The 15799-nt window shown below is 34.5% G+C and overlaps 1 protein-coding gene across 2 annotated transcripts in view; it reads left to right on the top strand.

Annotated features, from left to right (window-relative positions):
* Positions 1-15799, top strand: part of LOC100887937 (tyrosine-protein kinase TXK) — a 44850-nt gene that overhangs the window by 20165 nt on the left and 8886 nt on the right. For both annotated transcript variants that reach the window (XM_030980261.1, XM_030980260.1), the window contains 11 exons: positions 31-197; positions 615-704; positions 1948-2075; positions 9130-9201; positions 10835-10969; positions 11444-11574; positions 12595-12660; positions 13025-13199; positions 13696-13784; positions 14156-14289; positions 14806-14870. In XM_030980261.1, the coding sequence (XP_030836121.1) occupies positions 31-197; positions 615-704; positions 1948-2075; positions 9130-9201; positions 10835-10969; positions 11444-11574; positions 12595-12660; positions 13025-13199; positions 13696-13784; positions 14156-14289; positions 14806-14870 (1252 nt within the window). The remainder of the gene's footprint in view (positions 1-30; positions 198-614; positions 705-1947; positions 2076-9129; positions 9202-10834; positions 10970-11443; positions 11575-12594; positions 12661-13024; positions 13200-13695; positions 13785-14155; positions 14290-14805; positions 14871-15799) is intronic.

The raw sequence follows: 15799 nt of genomic DNA on the forward strand, positions 1-15799 counted from the left end.
GTTGTTTTATTTTTGTGCGTATATCTTCAGTGGTTCAAGCCAATTCAAACCTGAGTGATAGATACCATTATGGTATCTGGACCACCAAGTGGACATGTTGCCAGAAGGATTACAAGGGCGCCCCTGGTTGTCAGAACACATTTAGGCAACAGCCTCAGCCTCAGCATCAACACACTGACAATGGTATACGCCCCCCTGTAAGTATTCCTCCAAGTATCCCTCCAAAATACGTAAATCTACATGTACAACGACATTAACAACATTAAAATGACAATCACTATGGCAATGAAAATGAAATGTATTCCCATGTCACTGATAAACATCATTATTAGAGACTGCAATCATGTAAACAGTCTTCATTCAATAATCATGTATCATCATTATAAACATTGCATATATTTGTAATGCTAATTTGAATAATATGTGTATCCTTTGTAAGTTTTTTACAAAAAGTAGGAGTTAATGTATTGTATTATATTTTCTGTTTTTGAAATGCTATTGACATTATATTTATTACCCAAGGTTATTGTTATTATTCTGTATGTATTTGTGTGTGTTCCTTTATTTCACTTGCTGAATATCTCTGTATGATTTTGTCTTTATCTGTTTGACAGGTACCTCCAACTCCAGTGCCCACTCCAAACCCTACACCTCGTCCTCCTAAACCACCAATCCCCAACCCACCAGTTACAGACAGACCTAAGGTAATTAAGACAAAAACCTCACACTCTACTATAACTTATGTACTTAAAGGTAATACAAAGTTTGGTATAAGGTCATGAATTTGGTTCAAATGAACATATTGGAAGCATATATATGTGATCCTATAATTTCAGTGATTGTGTCAAGGTTGAAATTGTGAATAATAAACTCTTTGTGTTGTATAGCTCCCTCTCAAGATTTATATTACTTTAGCTTCATCAAATGTTTCTTGACTACAATCAACCGATTTTCTATTCCCATTTGGAATATTAAAAAAACCCTGCATATTCTGCGATTTTCATGGTCCCAGCTACCATTGTATGGTCATAGGTGCTATTTGAAATTTATCGGGAGTACCAATAAATTTCATATTTTAATTCCTCTGAATCCTAAGTGCTTAGAGCCCAATTTGTTCAAAGTTGCTTATTCTAACACTAGGTTTCACAATGGTAATGCAAATTTTAAATTTCATAATCCAATCCTGTTAAAATATTACCAAAACTTTGTATTACCTTTAATATACATATTAGCACACACTCTGATGTGCCCTTGGAGGACAATGACTTTAGAAGTAGCCGTGAAGTGTACGTAGGGGTGCACACACTGCACAGTAGATGAAATAGTGCACAACAGAATTTAGAGTTTTCAACAACAAAAATCACAACTTAATTTAGGACAACTTTCTTGAACAATTGGAGAACTATGCACATCCTTGCTGCAACTATTTAGTGACAAAGTGTGAACAGTATTTAACTTTGGCATCAAAGTAAGATGTCCATGATGTTGTGAATAGAACTAATAGCTGGACATGGCGCAGATTACAATGTCTACTGGGCTGTGTGCTACAAAACAGCACTACTTGACATTGACGATGTGAGGCATTGTGGGGCCAAACGTAGAGTCAAGGCAGCTTAGCTTATCCCATCTGTTTCAGAGAGATCTAAAGTACAAGAAAGCCAGATCCCCCTCCATCTCAGTTATACTCTACAGGAAATGAAATTCCACACAATCAAATGTACGAGCTTTAGTAATACAATAATGTTTTACAAACAAATCTGTGTGAACTATGTTGCATTTCATTACATCTGATTGTGTGGTACAAAGAATGATGGCAATATTTGCTCCGTTGCCATTTTTTCTCGTAGTTTTCACCTCCTCATTTTACATTATTGTTATACTTCTTACAGCCATGGATGTTTGATCATTAGGAATATTTTTTTTTCAATTTTGTTTTTGATTCACCAGATGATAGTAATAGCCAAGTATGACTATGATCCCTTGGAGACGATCGATATCCCATTAAAGAGAGGCAAGGAATACTCAGTACTGAATAACTCAAGAGACTACTGGTGGAAAGTCAGGGACAGGCATGGGTAAGATAACATGCATTCTTTTAAATCTAAATTGTATACATATACCCTGCTTCTTCTTCTTCTTTTGTTGAAGTACAGTCACCTTGTTGGAGAATCTTCTTACTTTTTAATTAAGTTATGCAGTTGTATGTACATTGTTGTGTGTGTGTGTCTGTGTTTGAAACCTTCTACATGTTTTATAGTATGGATGGGATGTTGATTGTGTATTAAGGTCTATTGAGATCAATTAGTGTTTTGGTTTGGACAATGTTTGATCACTCATTAGTTCTTTATGTCTGATTGATGACATCTTAACACCTCAAATTGTTGACAAAATTAGTCATGGCATTTAGCCATTTACAGCCTAATAGACAGTCTTTCAGTCACCCTCTTGCACCCCTACCCCTGAATGCTTGTTCATGTAGATAGGACAATTTTATTCTGTGCAAATACTTGTGAATAAAAACATGCCTTAAATGGGATGGAAGTTACGCATTCATAAGAAGATGTGGTTAGGAACTGATGCATCATCGACAAAGGCAACCCCCCCCCCCCCTCCCGACTCTCATACATGTAGATGTAGATATATGTATAGAAAGAATGATGACAGTCATTAATTGATAGAATAGACTGCATAGGCATAGTGGATAGTGGATTTAAAAAATGTATATAATGTAGATGATATTGTTTGAAGTGACAGGAGAGATGACAAAACACTAAAGATCTATGATGATCTATCAAATCAAATCAAATCAACATTTATTTTCTTCCATTCAATTTGACAACATATTTGACATATGCTCAAACAATACAATTTATAAGTAGGAACATAAATATAATTAAAGAACTTGTATTACAAGGAAGAAGGCGCGAAACCCGAAAAGCATAGCTTGTAGTGGGTACGCCCGAATACACAAATACAATTATACATTATAAATAGAAGAAAAGAAGAAAGGAAGAAAGGGATAACTATAGTGTATTTGTGTGTGGTTATGACCATTGCTCAGATAGGTTTTCCTTTGGGTACATTGTTTTTCTGACCAATGTACACATGTATGTGAATAATGTATGTTGTAGCTCTTGCTTTGAACTTGGTAGTCCCTACTGACCACAGAAATACAAGCACCTGTGAGCTGTGGTGTATAAATAGATCCGTCCCTGAGAAGAGACTAAAGACATTTGCTCTCAGCAGGTTGGTTGTAGTCTTGTCAATACAGACCCATATTGATGCATGAATATTATGATATATGAGCGGGTTGGTGTTATTGACTGTCAATGTGGGCTACATGATTGTAGAGGGAGGCCCCATGTTAGTGTATGAGTGGGCTTTATGCAACCATGATTAATGTGATGTGTGATGGAATGGAGAAGATCTTGTGGGTTTCTTGTACTTGAGTACGTAGCATGTGCTAAACACAGACTGTGAATAATGGGCTTCTCACACTGTGAGTCATAATGACTCGTTTAAAGGGACAGGTCAAACAACTGTCAGATCAAGGAAACCGTCCCACTAGCTAGCACACAAGTGTGTCAGTCCGTGGTTGTCATCTTTTAATACCACAGAATTATAAAACATGTGCCCTACTTAAAAAGTGCATGTCAAGGTTCCTTAGCAAACTATTAAAGTGCTATCCCAGACCAGCCAACAGTACAATTGAATTGTATTTAGTACGGTTTTTAGAAGTAAATACGAAAGTACGATTTTCCTAAATAGAATATGATTTTTCACACAAAAATATATTTAATTTTTTTTTTTAATTTTGTGTGTGTATGTGTAACATTTTCAATGGCAAAATGCCCATTCTATCCTGTAAAGTATCCTCCAAGCATGTCACATCGGCAATTTGGGAATGTTCATTGGTTCATTGAACACACCAGTCATGACGAAATCAATCATATTCGACCAATGATCCATACAAAAAATTCTTCCTGTATGTAGGAACCGTGAGAGGCATTGATCCTTGTTTTTAAACAAAATACAATTTTTGTCAGTAAAATACAACTTTTAGGATTGAAGAATACAGTTTTTGAACTCCAGAGGTTGGCAGGTCTGCTACCCAAACCAAAAGTAAAAGCAATATTTGATAAAGCCGATTCTGTAACCATCTCCTTGGTTACAATACCATCCAGGATGCATTTGAAATATAACTACATATAATGAGCTGTCATTAAACTATTGTTAGCTTGATCAATACATGTGTAATCTACAGGGCATGCAATTAGTTGTTAAGTCTTGGTTTCTTTTGTGGGCCCTCACTAGCTGTAAAAACATGTGTCTGTGTCAAAGCTGTTTTGCTGTAGATACATTTTGTATATCTAAAAGGTATATAAGTTCTGGCAAGCTTGATTATGAGCATGTATGGTGAATTAAAACAGAGCATTTTTTTGTATCTTTAAAAAAAAAAAATTTATTAGCCCTCCTTGAAATCAGATATCAGTAGTGCAGTTATGTTTTAACAAAGCAGATTTGAGTTTTCTAAAGCTTCCCAGAGCTATTGAAGAGAAGGTTGAGCTCTGGGAAGAGGTAAAAAATAATTTGTGAGCGTTATCATTGTTATTATGCAAGGGTAGAAGAACATCAGATTAAACATGTTCCCTGAAAAGCATGGCTCTACAAATGCCTTCATATTCTAAATATGACATGAAACATTAAACATAGGATTTTTTCGCCATGTGTTCATATACATGTACATCATTCTGTGTACAGTGCTTGTAACTTTGCCAAGATTTGGCCAAATTTCTTATCATTTTGATGATTCCAGAACCTTGCATTACACACGAATACTTATATGCTAGATGATCAACCTTTTCTGATAGATTCCACACCATTTTTTTCACAATGCAATCACATGACCAGAACTCAACTTTATCTTTAAATTCCTCACCACTGCTTTATAAATGTCTCCTTTTTTCTTCTTTTTTTTTTTTTTTTTTTGCTGTTGGTATTGGAGATAGAAAACCTCATTTCTGCTTATTTGTTTGGTTATTATTGGGATTCCCCTTTAAAATCAAACCATTACCCATCCTATATGATTTTAAGAAGGTTAGAAAATGTGGGTGTTGTTTGCTGAAAGAACAAATGGGATACAAGGCTCATTAATCACTGATGACTGTAAGAGTGATTTAACCACAGGTTGACAACCAATATTCATTATACTGACATTCCATTGTACTATGTATGCAGTATCAGATATTGTGAGTCCATAATACAGTGTGGTTTATAACTTTTAATACACTGTAATGTGAATATAATCATACATGTATACCCGGTAGTGCTAATACCCGGTGTGGTAAATAATTTATATGAATGTATATGATGGGCTAATAGAATACACCTGATGGCTATAGGGACATCCTTTTTATCCCAACATTCAAGAGATGACAATATTAAAGGAAACATCGCCCCAAGAAATAACTTATTCTGAGAGATTTATTATATCATTAAATAAAAAAAAATTGTCAACTGCTATATATTTTAGTACTTATAAATACTTAGTTACACTGTCTTGTTACCCTGTTGTATTTTATTCACCAAATATACTTTCTATCTTCTCGGCTATGGCTTTTCCTCATTGAAATGTAAAGGTTTTGTTATTGATTCTAAAAGTCTTTCCAACTAAGCTTGGTGTATGATACTTTTACAACTTCAAGTGGTATGTCACATTTCAAGAAAATGGTTGCACACATGCTAAAAGGCATCCCAGCATGCCAAGAATGTCTTCATTTATATATCTCTTGTACATTTTCGTAAGGAATATATCATCAAAGTGCAGGAATACATTTCATTTTTCAGAATATCTACACTTATTCTTTGGGTTGACATTTCCTTTAAAACACTATTTTTCAATAACTGATTACAAATTCTGTATTTTTCACTTTCATTCATGTACATGTAATTTTTAATCAGTAAGTTAACCTGCCATTTATGGTCATTGATTGCAACTGCTAGATGCATTATTACATATCATGCCTGTAATTCATCTTGGCATACTCCTAACAATATAAGATTAGAGAGAGAGAGAGGGGGGGAGGGGAGAGGATGAGGGAGAGGGAGCGCCAAGCTTATTACAAGCGCAACAATGTGGAGTATCATTTCTGTCACAAAGCTGTTCTTAAAGTTACGCATGACATTACGAATGACTTAAATATGAAAAGCTAAATGGGATGCTCAATCATTATTAACTGCATCAACTAAAGTTGAACTGTGCAGATGTAGTTTAACATTCTTTTATACATGTAACAAACATTTTTAATGCAAAGTATATTTTTTGGCAATCATTTAATTGAGGTTATTGGAAATATAGTCACACTTTGTTAAAACATCAGGAAAAACTTTGGGCATCCTCTCTGGCACTTCATATACAAGTCGTTTGTAAAGTCATGTGTTCCTTTATGAACAGCTTTATTAAACACCCCCCTGTAAGAACGCTTCTTCTTTCCAATGTTCATACTAAACCATGTGTGATGATATTGTATTAAATGTAAGATCTATAAAAACCTGAATATGATCGGAAGTCATGCTCAGGTAATGAATGTTACGGTACTAGAACGGAAGAAGATTGTCCAATCAAATTTCCTTATTTGCTGTGTGGTACAGTACATCATGAGTTTGGTTTTGATTACCGTATACATGTAAGTGCTTAAATGATCGATCACATTGACGTCAAACTATGTGTAGTTTTCAAACGTAGTTTCAATGTAAGAACTCTTCAATTAGCAGTCTTTCCAAAGTGATTGTATTGTTGTATCTTGATTGTATAAGGATGTGTTTAATAGACATTGCACATTTTGATAGTATTAACCACAGCATACATGCAGTTACGTTATTGGTCAAAGTTCATCTATATAGGAAGTTTGTTACATATATGTGCAGCTGAAAATGATATTCATTCTCCCTTTAAATTGGGTTGATATATTATGGTTTAATATTAAACTATCAGGATTTTTTTTAAAACAATATTATTGGTTAAGATTGATAAACTCTCATTATTTTCTGTAGAGTACATTTGTCTTGTATCTTTGTGGTACGTGCTAGATCTTTTCACTTCAAAGCCATACATACATGTATAAAAAGCTTTATACAGTTGGGTCTAAAAGTTTACATACACCTGGAAGAAAAGAATTTTACCAACATTTTCATGAATCCACTCATTTCTATCAGGAGTCACATATATTAATGTCTCAGAGTGATAAAAAGTATATAGTATATATACAAAGACTTCTGAGGTAAAAAGTTGGCAGGAATGGTTGAAGTTGTGATAATGTATATGGCTTTTCTATGTTTGTAGACCCAACTGTACATGTATGCACTGTGTTCTAGTACCTTTTATAGAATAGGTTCTCATTTGACCAGTTGTAGTAACATAGAATGAGTGTGTGTGTGGATGAGCGTAATAACATGGATTTCCTGCGATGCGGATTAATCCATTGATTCTAAGTACCCCACATACTAGCTTCATGTCCGCATTACATCACGCTGACTGACCTATATCCTCATTGAACTTGTTCATCAAACACTAATCTAGAGTAACAGAGCTTACTCGAGCTGTCATCTTCAATAAGAGATAATTTGCAGTCAATTGGCAACCATTAGCTGATTGTTGCGTGATTAGTAGAACCTCACCATCCAGCCATATTTAACTCCTACCTGTGAATCATCTGGAACTCACGTATGATATGGATATTTGTCGGCTACACTATTAGATGTAATTATGGAATGAATGCTGAATGAAACATGTGATTAACATGATTTACACATGAAAAAAACACACAGATTATTAGAAAAGATTTTGAGATTGGAGAGCATTCAGAGAATGAAAATTTAAGACATACTTTCAAAAGAGTTACACATTATTAGTTTAAAAATAAGGACAACTTAGAAATAAATACAATAATAATAATAATAATACACTATTTCTTATGCGCCATCGATCTAGTAAACTATTCTGAGGCGCATTGGAATAGAATTAGAATGAGATACATAGAGAAATGAGAAGGGGGGAGGAAAGAAAAGAAGACAAAAAAATGCATAGATGTACATTCAACATATGTAATTAACTAAAATAACATGCGAACATATATGACTTTAGATTCTTTTTAAATGTTTCTAGGGATTCTAGTGATCGGATTCTCAGTGGAAAAGCATTCCAAAGAGATGGCGCTGCAGATAATTAGCACTTAAATGAATGGGACATGTTTGGGAGTTCATACTATCATCCTCACTGACTTACTTTCTGGTTACAATGAATATCATAAATCATGAGATTGCATAAAGAGTGGGTGTGTTAATAAATCACACCTTCCTATTAAACATCAAACACTGCTTTGTCGGTAAGTGACTTGGGAAATGGATCCGCCATTCACTATACAAGCCACATAATGTATGCATACAATATAGCTTACTCTGTTATCAGTATGATATGATATTAAACAGGAAGACTAGATTTTATGTAGGCTTCCTTCCTGCCTATTATATCCAGGGTATAATCTTATTTCAAGAATTTCTGATAATTATATCAAATTTTTTTCTTATCAGAATAAAAATAAATTCTTCAAAGATAATGTGATATGCCGAACTCCAGGAAACAGTGTATATCCTGGTCAAATTATTTGATATTATTCCTAAATGAGGAAGAGAGTAATATATCCATGAATGTGATATGATATATGAAAAGATCCTTTTCTATATTTTGATGGTATTTTTAGGTTAATGTTAAAGAGAAACATGTACTATTTTGTATTATTATGAGGTACTATATATGCTGCTTTAAATATCTAGATCAGCAACAACCACATTCAAAACACATAAAAATACTTTCAAAATAATTTTAGATTGTATATGCATTTATCTATAAGTAAATAAATTGCAAAATTAATTAATTGATTTTTTTTCCTTCTATTTCTCTTACATTATTTCTCTTTATTTTTCTCTCTTCTGCCTTTTCTTGTTCTCTCTCTCTCTATCTCTCTCTCTCTCTCTCTCTCTCTCTCTCTCTATCTATCTATATATCTATCTCTCTTTTTCTTTCCCACTTCTCTCTTTGTCCAAACTATTTTCTTATTTTACCCTTTACAGACGTGAAGGTTTTATACCTAGCAACTATGTAGAAGAAAAGAGTAAATATTCAACAGGCCTAGAAAGATATGAGTAAGTACCCTGAGTGTGTTAAGTTCTTTCCAGTTTCATGTTGAGGTAACAAAATAATGATAATAATAATAATAATAATACTCAGTTCTTATATAGCGCTTATTAGAATCACTAAGCGCTTCCAAACTTGGAGATTATTACCCCGGCTTTAGCTGTGCTGCCATTGCGGTGCTCTAGACGAATTAATTCTGCCAGGTACCCATTTACATCACCTAGGTTGAGTGTGGCAATTGTAGATCAATGTCTTGCCAAAGGACATTAGTGCCGCGGCGGGTCTCGAACCGCGGACCTTGTGATCAACAGTCCGGCGACTTAACCACTCGACCACGGCACCTCTACAAAACATGAATTCTCGTTGATGAGAATATTGCACCTCTACCTACCCCCTCCCCCTTAATTGGATTTTTCTCTCTAAGGCTAAGAGAGGTAGATTTTGGAGTCTGTATAAACATCAGGCCCTTCTTAACAAATTTGACATTTTGGGGTTCAGTATGAGATTTTGTATGTTCATATGTGTACTATACCCCCAATATTGTGCAAAACTGACTTAATGGCTACCCGGTAGGATGCGATCGTCATTTTTGGTTAAACAGTTTTTGAGCGTTAAGTCACGACCTGGCTGGAATGCTCCCCAGGGAGTGGAGATTGTGCATACAGTGTGTGCGGGCAAGCACTGAATCCAATGACCAGCGTAATAGTATATATCTGTAAAGCGCTTAGAGACGTCCAAGATGTATTAAGCGCTATATAAAAGCTGAATATTATTAGTAGTAGTAGTCATACAGTTTATTTATTTCTCATGTTGAAAGGTAGGGACATTTTTTATTTTATTTCTGTTACTTTTCTAAAAAGAGCATTTGAAGGGGGGAAAGGGTCATTTGTTTGGATGCAATATATTATGGTTGAAAAAATACTAGCATAACTCTGAACATGAGTCAATACTTAGATCAGGAACTACATGTATTTTCAAATCTGTTTGAACTAGTTTTTTCTCTAATCATTGTTGTTTTATGTAGTAGACAAAGAAAACACATGTAGTATAACAGTGTACATGTAGATACGTTTAGGACAGATACTTGGCAATCTAATCAAGAGTTAATGTTTATCAAAGGCTTACATAAACAGGATGGGAAGTGACATAGTACTTGGCTTGTTTTATGAAGTGAAAAGAAAAATAACACAGACACTTATGTATCCCTGTAGTTTAAAACCCTTCTTTGTCATCAACGAAACCTGACAGAGAATGTGAATGCTCTACTTTGATGTTGGACATGAATACCTAAATTCTATAATTCTTGGAACTTACTGTATACCCGTATACAGAAAATTTGAATGACAGTTTAATAGAAGATATTTATACCAGGTGAAGCCAAATTTAACAAAGGAGCAAAGAATCATTAACTGCAAATTTTACTTGTGCAAGTTAATTTCACGTAATCATTCATAAATCTAGTTGCATAGATTGGGGGAAAATAAATAGATGATATTAATTGTAGAATTACATTGTATACAATAATTTGGCACTGATCAGCAATTTTATTACAGCCTCTTAGCAGTACTACCATCTCTCTGTAATAAATTGTGGTACATGTACATATATTGAAGAAAAACAAAATTCTTCCTCTCTTTAAAGCTGGTTTAATGGAACATGGTCAAGACAAAGAACAGAACTGGAGCTGAAACAGGAAAGCAAAGAAGGCTGCTTTACTGTAAGGAATTCACGCACACCAGGGCTATGTACACTCTCAGTATTAGCCAAAGAAAAAGGGTGAGTAACCTAATCTATCCGTCATACTAACAAGACTAACACCAGAACAACTTTCAGACTGAACCAAGTATTGCATGAATCCCAAAAGCAAAGAATTGGTCAGTTTTTAGTGGATTTGGTGGTGAGATGGAAGTTTTGATGTAAAAGCTTAAATTCTAGTAATGATATCTATCTTGAGGGAAGGAAGCTAAAACGTAGCTGAAATTGATGTTAAATTTTTTATCATGCAGTACTAGGATGGCTGTTCACCAGTCTAATAAATCTGAAATGTTACAGACCAATGAATCTTCTTCTGATAATGAATACTGATCAGGGAAGAATGTCATTATTATATTCTCCTCTTTTATAAATTTTATAAATTCAAACCAGAGGAAAACACTAGTCTGAATTCATGTTCAAGTAGAGCCATTAGCAATAATTGAATAGTAATCAGTTTCTCATGCAAATCCCCTTCCCATTTCCATGTATATACAGACCGAGTGGAGAAGATGTTGTAAGACACTACCATATCAAACAGAACTCGATTAAGGAGTTTTACGTCGCTGAGAAACATTGTTTCAGGGATATGGGTAAACTGGTCGAGTATCACCAACACAACGCAGGAGGTGAGTAGAAGATATCCTTTAATAATAATAATAATAATATCAAATATTTAGGAGCGCTAAAAACAATAAGTACCATAGCGCTTACAAACACAGTTATATGAAAAGAGGACAAAAATGTACAGTACAGGAAGTATATCACATAGATCATTGGGGAAAAGGTTGAGTTTTGAGGGATCTTTTGAAGGTGGCAAGACAGGTAATTTCCCTTATGGAAAGAGGGATGCTGTTCCAAGTCATTGATGCAGCTACTGCAAAACGTTTTTCAGCTGCTGAGAGTCTAGATTTGGGAATGATAAGTTTATGTTTGGCTGCCTATCTTGCATTCCTTTCACTGCTTCCCGGTTCTCTCATTTGTCCATACTTACGTATCAACTATAAAGTATTATTATAGTTCACTAATGCAGAACAGGATGTGTTCAAAGTACAAGTGGCAGACTGTGGGCTCTTTATTAGAAATATTCCAGCAAAAAACAAAACAAAACAAACACAAAAATCTATTTGAACTACCGGTATTGTTTAAAGCCCATGAAGTCCTTGGAAAATTATCCAACCCCACTAAGAACAAAAAAGAGAGAGAAATAAAAATAATGAAAAATAGGAAATTACTTAACTGCAATAAATAAAGAAATTGTCTTAGTTTGTTTATTTTATGTAATATATAAGGATGATAAGATAATGACTGTTACCCACTACTGTAAGTATTTGTTTCTCCTTGAGTGGAGTATAACGTAAGTAGGATAGAATATAATTCATGTTTGTGATTGTAAGCTCTATTACCCGTAGACTTCCTCAATACTCGTATTTCCTGTTGCACCATTAAAAGGTGGATATAAGGTCAATAGATTCATACAATATGAATATATCCTAGATAAACAGGATCTAACTCTTCGCTTGTAATTGTGAGTTTTCCCATTTCTTTAAATAAGTTAGTAAGAAAAAGGGTTGTCATGTAATAATTTGGTTTATTTATATATACACACAATTGATTTGTGTACCCTCCTTCATGCTTGTTTGTTGTAGGTTTAATAACAAGGTTACGCAATCCACCTGGGTTTACATTACCAACCACAGCAGGCCTGGGATCAAGTGAGTATACATCAACTTACTGCTCATGTGTAATGTAGACTTGTTAAGGTTGTTAAATTTAGGTTTTCTGTTCTAAGTGTTAATCTTTCTAGAGTACCATAATTTTAGCCCCTGATTTCAACTGATTTGAAAATCATCACAATAACTTACACCAAGTTTAAATATTACTAAAATTCTATATTATTTTCTTAGCAGTTTTTAATTTGCACTCTTGTACAAATTATTTTGTTGTTAAATGTCCTTTAAGTTCACAAGGCATGATCATGATTGTGTGATATTTCCAGGTTTTCCAGGTTTTGTAGGTGTTAAAAGTTTAGATTATGTTTAGATTATTGACTTTCATACGATTGATTTCTTTTCACAGCTAAATGGGAGATCAACAGGTCAGAGCTGAAGATCCTACAGGAGTTAGGAAGAGGTCAGTTTGGTATTGTCCATTTGGCTAAACTGACCCATAATAACCGGTTTGTAGCGGTGAAGAGAATGCAGGAAGGATCTATGTCAGAAGAAGACTTCATTGATGAGGCTAAAGTCATGAAGTAAGTCTATGTCTGCATTATGTAAGACAGGTGGTGGTGAGGTGCCATGGCTGATGCTATGTCAGTGATAATGGTGGTGGTAGTGATGATGATGATGATGACGACGACGACGACGACGACGACGATGGTGACTACGAGAAAGAGAGAGAAGAGGATGACAGTGAAAAGGATGAGTTGTACATACAAAAGAAAAATAAAGAAGCCTCTGTTCATGATTATAGAGATAAATGACAAGAACATTTACAATTATTGAATTAAGAAGAGGGATGATGATGGTATCAGAAGTGGTGATGTTGGTTTGATGTTGATAATGCTATATTACATGATTACAATGGCAATAGATTTTAAGGATCAGAATGTATTAACCCATTGATTTGCGATATTATAAGTACATGTAATATTTAGTAACATCAAATAATAATTATTCATGAAAAGAAAGGGAAGAAGAGTTTTATTTTATAGAAATACTGACTTCATTTATTTTCTCTTTTTGCAGGGAGTTACAACATGAAAACCTTGTGCAGCTGTATGGTGTGACGTCAGCGCAAAGACCAATGTGTATCGTCACAGAATACATGTCAAAAGGTAACAAGCCACATAACAACTGTATTCATCTCACTTGATTTATTGAATTAAATCTATCAAATTGTCACAAAAATACTTAAATCCTGTCTTGCTTTAGATGTTGAAAGCACTCAGTATTCAATCTCTTCAAAATAACTGCATGTCAATAATAAAATGTGCATGACATGGGTTGTAATGTGGTAGCACATTTTGTATGGGTTATAATCTATGTATCAAATTAGAACCAGTATACTCAGTATGATACTATTGCAATAGAGTAGAATGGCAATTATATAAACCACATTTAAATCTACCACTTTGTTTACCTCACCCCACCCCGCCCACTACCACTTCCACCACCTGTTCCACCACCTGTACCACCTCTATCACAGGTTGCCTGTTGTCGTACCTGAGAACACACAAGTTCATGTTACTAGAGAACACAGCAATACTGATCTACATGACACAGCAGGTGTGCTTTGGTATGGCCTATCTAGAATCCAAAGGCTTCATTCACAGAGACTTGGTAAGTCAATACACCACCAGAAGTCAAATGCTACTTTCTATGGCAAATGAAATATGATGTAATGATTCCTACTTTATTTACATTAGCTTTTTAAGAGTTTAGGGGAAAATTACAGGATACCTAGGATACATTCAGATATTGTTGAATCTTAGAGAAAGAATTGCCCAAACTTGTATTTGCTCTGAAATGCTATTGGATATTCTGAATTGCATATGCCGGTAAGCTGTACAGCTTGATGTACAACTTTGTGTGCATTATGATATTGTGTGTACCAACAGCTAAAAAGACTCTCACCCTTGTAATAGGAATTCAACAGAAATAAATGTTCAATCTTATTTATACAGTTGTAACTACTGTAACATGGTACATAGTCTTGATATGTGAGCAATAATACTACTGATCATTGTAGGTATTATCCCCTTTGATATATTTGCATATATGATAAAAGTCAAGAATCGCCAACACAATACCACTCCAGTCTGTTTAATGTACCATTTTTTTCTTATTCATTTTCAGGCGGCCAGGAATTGTCTTGTTGGTGACAAGCATATTGTCAAAGTAGCTGATTTTGGTCTTACAAGGTAATTACACCTCTTTCTCAACCGCATTCTAGGCATGTTTATACAGTCTTGTTTCTCTTTTTAAAGGTCCTATCGGAAGTGAAAAAAGAAAAAAAATGAGCTATATATCAACGAAAAGCTTATAACACTATGAATATGACGGACAAAGAAAGAGGACAAAATATACACTTCCTCATTCTACCCTCAACAATTGCTGTGGTAGACAAAGGAACATCCCTTCACTGCTACTATGTAAAAATGTGTAGAACAGGTGTATTCACCTGCTCTACACATTTTTACATAATAGCAGTGAAGGGATGTTCCTTTGTCTACCACAGCAATTGTTGAGGGTAGAATGAGGAAGTGTATATTTTGTCCTCTTTCTTTGTCCGTCATGTTCATAGTATATAAGCCATATTAAAAAAACTATATTAGTTACATGTATATGCTATTTTAGTGTCTGTCAGAGGAGTAACAGCTCTCCGAAAACTTGAAACATAAAGCTTGGAAATAGGAAGTGGTCGACCTAAAAACTTGATGGACTAGATGACTTCATTTTATATGGAGTACACATTTTAACAAGGACGTTGCATTAATTGAACATGGCTCATTGCCTCAGCTAAATAGGGGAGCCGATCTGGTCTACATGTTATGTCGTCACAGTAACTGCGGGATAATTGACCCCTGTTGACCCATAATTTGGAGGGGTGCGGAAAATGAGGTTTTACTTTGCTTTTGTGCAATACTGAAAGAGAAAATATTGTTCATTTCTTTATATTTGTGTTCTATGTTTATTCAGCTTTCCATTGATATCAAGTTGTATTTTAATCAGATAAGGTCTCTAATATCACGCGGAAATTGTTTCCATTTATCATAAACCTAAGATGAGCATTTTCCCTCCTCAATTTTCTTGAAAGTTTATTGTAATTGATTGTTTTTTGTGTTACATC

The sequence above is a fragment of the Strongylocentrotus purpuratus genome, unplaced genomic scaffold, assembly GCF_000002235.5.
Source record: "Strongylocentrotus purpuratus isolate Spur 01 unplaced genomic scaffold, Spur_5.0 spur5_scaffold_11, whole genome shotgun sequence".
NCBI lineage: Eukaryota > Metazoa > Echinodermata > Echinoidea > Camarodonta > Strongylocentrotidae > Strongylocentrotus > Strongylocentrotus purpuratus.